The sequence below is a fragment of the Danio aesculapii genome, chromosome 20 (assembly GCF_903798145.1).
Source record: "Danio aesculapii chromosome 20, fDanAes4.1, whole genome shotgun sequence".
Taxonomy (NCBI): Eukaryota; Metazoa; Chordata; class Actinopteri; order Cypriniformes; family Danionidae; genus Danio; species Danio aesculapii.
The window spans coordinates 53,910,073-53,918,903 of record NC_079454.1 but is presented as its reverse complement, the minus strand read 5'-3'; the positions used below and the strand labels follow the sequence as shown (position 1 = coordinate 53,918,903).

The 8,831-nt window shown below is 41.1% G+C and overlaps 1 protein-coding gene across 1 annotated transcript in view; it reads right to left on the bottom strand.

The window, feature by feature from the left end:
- Positions 1-2,658: 2,658 nt before the first annotated feature.
- The window catches only part of fig4a (FIG4 phosphoinositide 5-phosphatase a), a 112,542-nt gene continuing 106,369 nt past the window's right edge, over positions 2,659-8,831 (bottom strand). Inside the window, exons 21-22 of the mRNA XM_056480646.1 lie at positions 8,599-8,779; positions 2,659-2,796 (exon numbers count right to left, since the gene is read on the bottom strand). Of these exons, the coding sequence (XP_056336621.1) occupies positions 2,659-2,796; positions 8,599-8,779 (319 nt within the window). The remainder of the gene's footprint in view (positions 2,797-8,598; positions 8,780-8,831) is intronic.

Here is an 8,831-nt window from a genome sequence, read left to right as displayed (position 1 = left end):
ACGAGACGAGACGAGACGAGACGAGACGAGACGAGACGAGAAGAGAAGAGAAGAGAAGAGAAGAGAAGAGAAGAGAAGAGAAGAGAAGAGAAGAGAAGAGAAGAGAAGAGAAGAGAAGAGAGATAAAGGGAAGAGAAGAGAAGAGAAGAGAAGAGGAGAATGTTGTCTATGGATGTTATTCATTGAAATGGTGAAGTGCACTCGTTCATTCATCTGTCCTCCATTAAAGCGGCTCGGCTTCATCCCTCAATCCTCCTTCAGTGTATCTCAAGGTAAATAAATCCAAATGGCCTTGTTGGCATGGAAACATGGCAGAAACCTTGAGTCACACACACACACAGACACACACACACACACGTGGAGCGAGACAAGAGCGGCAGACAGAGAAAATGCCCTGAATATACAGAAATATCCAGCTGCTCAAGACAGCAGAAACTGTGCAGTGTTGAATCTGCAGAAATAAATAAAGCACGTGTTGTTCATTCACATCACCGATCACTCATCACCAGCAGCTCTTTTTAATACTAATAAACCGATTAAAATAATAAACTAAAGGGATTTAATCAATATTCAGTGAAATCTGTTCATCTCACTACAGCAAAACACTGACTTGTGGAGCTGCGCATGGATGGATTTGCTCTTCAGTGTTTGGACTTTCAGCAGTGATTATTGAACTGAACTAAACTGAACTTGACCTCTGAAAACTGAACTACACTGTTTCAGTTTACTATGATCTTCTATGTGAAGCTGCTTTGACACAATCTACACTGTAAAAGTGCTATACAAATAAAGGGGAACTGAACTGAATTCTCTCAGATGAGATGAAACTAAAAGCGCAATGTACATAAATAATCATTATATATTTTTTACATTTGTAAACAATATGCCTTTTCCTCTAATCTACACTGCATATAGACTTCTAGATGATCATGTGTAAAAGTGTCAGCAGGTGGATTTCTCTGCTGAATCATCTGTTGTTCTGCATCTCAATCATCACAGATACTGCAGAAGACCTACTGGAACCAGCATGGACAAGATTCTCACAGAAATCAGTCAAGTTTGGTGAAGGAGAAATCATGGTTTGGGGTTACATTCAGGATGTGTGAGAGATCTGCAGAGTGGATGATCAACATCAACAGCCTGAGGTATCAAGACACTTGTGCTGCCCATTACATTACAAACCACAGGAGAGGGCAAATTCTCCAGCAGGATAGCACTCCTCAATCTTCAGCCTCCACATCAAAGCTCCTGAAAGCAAAGAAGGTCAAGCTGCTCCAGGATTGGCCAGCCCAGTCACCAGACATGAACATTATTGAGCACATCTGGGATAAGATGAATTATTGTGCTCAAATAAGCCTCATCTAGAGGCCTTTACCTTTCATATAAGACACTTCTGACACCAAATGATCAACTAGAAGTCCAGATATTATTTGCTGTTCCTAAAACTTGGGCCACAAGACTACTGTCAGCTAGTGTAGATCATATTCATTAACAGATAAAATGATTATTCATCAGATTTGCACTGCATCATGAGCAATACTGAGTGGTGAGCAACACTAGTAAACTACACATCAGAAAGGATTACACAAATAACACAATGCATATGAAATTCAATTATTCACTGAGGATTTAGACAGCACTGACTGAAGAGAAACATGCGAATTAAAGAATTCTGGGAAAAAGAGTAGAGCTGTGGATGTTTTCTCAGGTTAAGGTGACATCAGTGGATATAAACCCGCCATCAGAATCACAGTGGAGAACTTTGTGAAGAGCGGATCAGTGAGGGCATCTGTGGACACACACAAAGCCCAGCAAAACAGCCTTCACTCACTGCATCAACACTGAACCAGTGTGACAAGACGGCAGACACAGAAATCACCGGTAATCAATCGATTTTGCCTAGAATAACCTTGCAAAGACACAGCAAAAACTCTAGGAATAAGACTGCAACAACATAGGTAACCACACAGCAAATCCCTAACAACCACATAGAAATCACACAGCAACACCCAAGAAACCACACAGAAATAAGTAATGTACTCCACAACAACCACATGGCAATGCCATAGCAAGAGCCCAGCAACCTCATACCAACACCACATAGCTCATTAGTACCAATTGAGCATGGTGTCAACGCCACAGCCTACCTGAGTATTGTTGCTGACCATGTCCATCCCTTTGCGACCAGGATAGCGCACCATGTCATAAAGCGTGAATCATCTCAGACTGGTTTCTTGAACATGACAATGAGTTCACTGTACTCAAATGGCCTCCACAGTCACCATATTTCAACCCAATAGAGCACCTTTGGGATGTGGTGGAACGGGAGATTGGCATCATGGATGTGCAGCCGACAAATCTGCAGCAACTGTGTGATGCTATCATGTTAATACGGAGCAAAATCTCTGAGGAATATTTCCAGTAGCTTGTTGAATCTCTGCCATGAAGGATTAAGACAGTTCTGAAGGCAAAAGAGGGTCCAACCCGGTACTAGTGAAGGTGTACCTAATAAAGTGGCCGGTGAGTGTAAATGCACACAGCAGAAAATCTACAGTATATAAATAATTAGAAAGCTAATTATGACATTACAGTGTCCTTCGTATACATATGATCACCCAGACTCGCGACTGAATCAACAGCTCTCTCCATTATTCTCCATCATGGCTCTGATTTCCCATCAGAAGTGTCTGTGGAGAGCTGAAACAGAAGCAGTTGCTCAATCTCAATCTGACTCATTTCCACACTGAGGACAGGCTGACCTTCAGAGATCATCATCACCATCATCATCTTCATCATCTGCTGGATATTCATCATGAGCAGAGCCACTCCAGAACTGATGAAAGCAGATGAACTCCATCAACTTCAGTCCCCGCAGATCCAACATGAATAGTCTCTGAGTCAGGGCTGAAAGTGAGGGCAGGTTCACTGTAAGTTGCTTCCTATAGGCTTTGGTATACTTTACAGCAGTGGTCCTCAACCACTGGGCCGTGGACTGGTACCAGTCTGTAGATCAATTGGTACCAGGTCGCACAAGAAATCATGAATTATTTCAGTTTTATTTATTATTTGAGTCTGAACGATCTTTTATTATGAAAAATCCTTTATTTTGAAAAATGACAGTATTCTTGTTTACATCTCGGTCACTTGAGTGCCCAAATTTAACCCACAAGCAGGAAAATGAGTAAGAAACAAGTCTTGGTCAGGATTCTGCCCCTCTGGTCTTGTTAATTCTTGTTTTGGTGGCTGAGTCCAGACACTAGTCCTGTCTTGTCTTGTGTGTTGTGCTCGGCTTGAGTTTTCTCGAGTCGAGCACTCATTTTTTGTCATCGTGTGTCTCTGGATAAGCACCACCGTGACCGTGCTTGGGCCATGCACGCTCTTGCTTGATGTGCGCGCGCGAGGTCCAGGCGTGCTCCAGATGCGCGCTCTTGTCCTGGTGTGTTTGTTGCTTTGTTGGGTTTGCCACATCTACACATTTTAAGCACGAGAGTTTCTGTTTAATCCTTTATTTAATCGCTAGACGCTGTCAGCCGTTCAAGTGGCAGCTATATGTAAAATTTAACACCACGAACACCATCGTAAAAGCGCTTGCACTGACAAAGATTAAACTAATATTGCAGCTCATGAAAAGAGCAGTATTGCTATTAAAATGATGTATGCAAATAATAAGGTATATGTCAAAAGCATCTGTGCAATATCAGACACCACCCGTGAGAACACAGCACAGTTATCATTAACAGATTCATTCATGAATTAATGTCAAGCAGTGCGTGCAGGGCCGGTGAGCGGTTCGTCCGTGATTTCTTTTGATCACTCAATTATGCTATAAAAATGTGTTTTCTTGTGATAACGGGATTTCATTGAGACATATTTTCCTCAAGCATGCATATATATTTTTTGCTTGTTAGTTTTGATTAGTGATAATTTCAAATGCAATAAATCTGTTTATAAAACTTGTAATAACATAGTGGGAGCCACTAAATTTTGTCTGGTGCGCCTACATGTTTAAAGTTAGGAGCACCAGTACTACCAAGCAAAAATGTTAATTTCGAGCCCTGTAATGTACAGTAAATATAGTTAAAATAGTGTGAACAGCTTAAAAAAAAAACTATTTTTATTGTTTGTATATGCTTTGGTAGTGGGGGGGGTCGCGAGTTCTTGACGATCTTACATTGGGGGTCGCTGGTTTAAAAGTTTGAGAACCACTGATCTATAAGTCATTCTAACAGAAACCTAGACTGAGCAGCCAGATAATGAGTCACTGGCATTGTTATTTTGGGGGTCACGGGCTGAAAAGTTTGAAAGCCCTGACTTAGAGGAAAACACAACATATTAGGCAATACCAAATACTGCAGATTACACAAGACAGGTCCGCCTTCTGGTACAGGAGCCAATCATCGATTTCTATTGACCTTATTCTGCGATGTGGAAATCTGCTCGTTATTGTGATTGTTTTAGAACTTCCCCTTCAGTTTCCCATGAGAAAAATGACTAGGAATAATAAAGGGCAGAAAACAGATAAACTACTCGCTCTACAAACAAGTGTGTTCATGACTAAACATAAAAATAAGAATAATAATATAAAAATATTTAAAAATAATACAAAAATCAGCAACATCAAGCAGCGAAATTAGCTGTTTTTAATGTCTAATGATCGATGGAAGTGAACGAGAGAGGAAGTAAGAGCTAAAAGATTCCAATGGCTTCACCTGCTCGTTCATCAAGAATAAGATTAACACTTTAAATAAAATACTTAGAGCAGTGGTTCCCAAATTGGGAGTCGGGAGCACCCGGGATCTTGGTGATTTCCAAAAATCTAACTCATTTTATTAAACTATTAGATTAGCCATATTTTATCCATAACCTACAGAAGAAGAAAATAATAATGAATAGTTACATTAAAAAACAACATGCACATAAAAAGCCAACAACCTTTAGATTTTTTTTTTGCGCCCACTAGAGTGATTCTATTATATTAAAGACACAGCAGATTGATTTTACAGCACCAGGTTAAACTTTCTGACATCTTTAAGGCACTCACATACACTAAAAATAAATACAGGCCACAGCTGAACATGAAGGATGGTCTCTGAGTGGTGTTCTTCAAAATTAAATGATGAATAGACATGGGCTTATTGGCATATGTGCACCGTTGTGTGGTTTATAGATTTATAACAACCTCAGAGGATAATGGGGGTCACGAGTCACTGGCATTGTTATTTTAGGGGTCACGGGCTGAAAGTTTGGGAACCCCTTGAATTAGGCAATACCAAATACTGCAGAATACACAAGACAGATCACTCTATAGTATAGTTTTGAATGGGGAAATGTGCAAAGGTTAATATGGCGAATGAAGCCCTGCCTTCTAGAACAGGAGCCAATCATCAATCGCTATAGTCTGATGATTCTCCAGGGGAGGGGCTCGGACCAGACGTGTGTTTAGGACAGTTTCTGCAGCTTCATTATGAATCCTTTGGTGTCAACAAGCACACTGGAATCTCAGCCAATACTTCATCACAGACATCAAAAAGATATGCACATAAGGCTTCAAATCTTTACTTCTAAACCAACCAACTACACTTGAAAACAAATGTTTTTTTGGTTTTATAATCAGAAAGAAACAAACGTGAGGTACAGTCCATCCTGTCAGACGTACATCACATGACAGCAACTACACGAACGCCCACAACCTTGTAAAACAAAGAGTTGTGTCATTTTAGCAGGAGATTTGCCATAAAAGACAACATTGAGGATTACTTCACAAGACCAGAGTGATCGGACAAGGCGTTATTCAGAGGATGATAATGTGTAAAACAGCCATAAATGAGGTTGGTGTCGTGATCTTGTTCCTTTCGAGTGCGCATTGGCTCGGGCAACCTAATAACAATTTAGTTTGATTCAAATATTGAGAAATGAAACTTAAGAGAGCGTTGATGTTTAATCTTATTGGTGACTCCAAATATGAAATGTAATTATAAGCTTGGAGAATCTGACGCTTCCCTATTGAAACAAAGCACGAGATGAGTTTCAAAGATGGCCGCCGAGTGAGGACTGTTTTTTTACATAAAAAAAAACTGTTTTTTATTACATAAAATGACACATTGACTGTTTCTCAATATGCGTTCTTCAGCGGTCTTGCGTTCTCGTGTAACGTCATTATCAGCTGCCAAAGTTCAGTTCCAATACTCAAGACTGCAAGAACAGAGGGCGCGTGAAACTTCCCGGATGTGTTCTTAATATCGAGGATGCATCGATGCAGACTTGAGCAGCGAACTCGCTCTGGAAGTCCCAGAAGTCATTGCGACTGGAGGTGGAAGCGCAGCATTTTATTTAGATTTATTATTAAAGTTTAGAGATATCATTTATTTACCTCAGGAGCTTCCCTAAATGAAACGTTCACAGTAAACATTACCATGAACATCTTTATAAAGGAATAAACACATTAAGGGTGTTTGTTTGCTGAAATTCATCTAAAAATCTGTTTAATTTATATTGTGCAGCGTATATTTATAATGTTTTTATGCAGAGTATATATTTTGAAAAGGGGAAAAACAATAAATCGCATGCTGTAATGTTTTAATAATTTACCATTTTAAACGTGTGAAGGTCATGTGACCATCAGGAAGAACGCAGCATCTTATTTCTCAGAGGACGCGTTCTCTGCCCTCGCGGTCTCCCGAGTTCGTTCTTCTGAGGACACCTGGCAAGACCGGTCTCCACAAGAACGCAAGTCCGTTCTCTGTGTTCTTGGAATTGAGAAACAGCCAGTGTCCCTCTTCCCAAGAGGGAAAACCAGCAACAATCCAGAATGCATGATTATATGCTGTCATGGCTTTACAATCAATAAATGTGATTATAATGGAATTCAATGGGACAAAATCAGCACCAACATAACCAAAGAGGAGTCAATAATAAGTTTTACACTTCAGTAACAAAGTTTTTAGCTAACTGAGCATGTTATGGCTGGTGGTGTTGCTGATATTGATGATGATTTGAGCAGTGTGTGTGTGAGTGTGCAAGGGTGTAGATTTGCTTTTGATTTTGGTGGAAACCCTTAATAATTGGTGGATATTGGTGGAGACGCGTCCACTCCGTCCATGCTAATCCTACACCCTTGTGTGTGTGTCAGTTGTGAATGTTCTGGCCACTACATGATGCTGCTGGAGGAAAACCTTTCCTGACTCGCTCCTCCAAAACACCCCAAAGTGGCTCAATAATATTAGAGTCTGGGAACTGTGCAGGCCATGGGAGATGTTCAACTGCACCTTCATATTCATCAAACCACTCTGTAAAGTAACTAAAGGTTTCTAGCTTACTAACCATGTCATGACTGGTTGTGTGTGTGTGTGTGTGTGTGTGTGTGTGTGTGTGTGTGTGTGTGTGTGTGTGTGTGTGTGCGTGTGCAAGGGTGTAGATTTGCTTTTGATATTGGTGGGGACCTAATTTAACTCTTAATAATTGGTGGAGACGCGTCCACTCCATCCATGCTTATTCTACACCCGTGTGTGTGTGTGTGTGTGTGTGTGTGTGTGTGTCAGTTGTATATGTCCAGGTCACTATGTGATGCTGCTGGAAGAAAACCTTTCCTGGCTCGTTCCTCCAAAACACCCCAAAGTGGCTCAATAACATTTAGCTCTGGGTACTGTGCAGGCCATGGGAGATGCTCAACTGCACTTTCATATTTATCAAATCACTCAAATGTTTTAGCTAACTAACCATGTAATAGCTGATGGTGTTGCTGATATTGATGATGATTTGAGCTGTGAGTACACAAGGATGTAGATTTGCTTTTGATATTGGTGGGAACCTAATTTAACCCTTAATAATTGGTGGAGACACGTCCATCTGTCCACGCTAACAATACGCCCTTGTGTGTGTGTGTGTGTGTGTGTGTGTCAGTTGTGAATGTTCAGGTCACTACATGATGCTGCTGGAGGAAAACTTTCCTGACTCGCTCCTCCAAAACACCCTAAAGTGCTTAATAACATTTAGCTCTGGGTACTGTGCAGGCTATGGGAGATGTTCAACTGCACTTTCATATTCATCAAATCACTCAAAGGTTTTTAGCTAAGTGAGCATGCTATGGCTGGTGATGTTGCTGATATTGATGATGATCTGAGCTGTGAGTACACAAGGGTGTAGATTTGCTTTTGATATTGGTGGGAACCTAATTTAACCCTTAATAATTGGTGGATATTGGTGGAGACATGTCCAGTCTGTCCATGCTAATAATAAACCCTTGTGTGTGTGTGTCAGTTGTGAATGTTTAGGTCACTACATGATGCTGCTGGAGGAAAACTTTCTTGACTCGCTCCTCCAAAACACCTTAAAGTGCTCAATAATGTTTAGTTCTAGGTACTGTGCAGGCCATGGGAGATGTTCAACTGCACTTTCATATTCATCATATCACTCTGTTAAGTAACAAAAAGTGTTTAGCTAACTAACTATGTTGTGGCTGGTGGTGTTGCTGATGCTGATTTGAGCTGTGTCTGTGTGTGTGTGCATGTGTGTGTGTATAAGAGGGGGGGACCTAATTTAACCTACACACATCAACTCTGTCCATGTTAACTCTGCGCCCTTGTGTGTGTGTGTATGCACCTCATGGCTGGTCTCCGTCAGTCTGATGGGTGTGGATCTCTGCGAGGCGCTGGCGTCGTCTTCTCGCTCGTCTTCACTGTCGTCTTCAGAGCTGCTGGAGATCTGCTCTTCTGTGGGAGGAGGAGGAGCGCTGGCCGCCGTCTTCCTCTGCAGCACTGCTTCCTCCTTACTGGACTTACTGCTGCAAACAAAGTGACATTAAAGTGACATTTAAAGGCTTAACTAGGGTAATT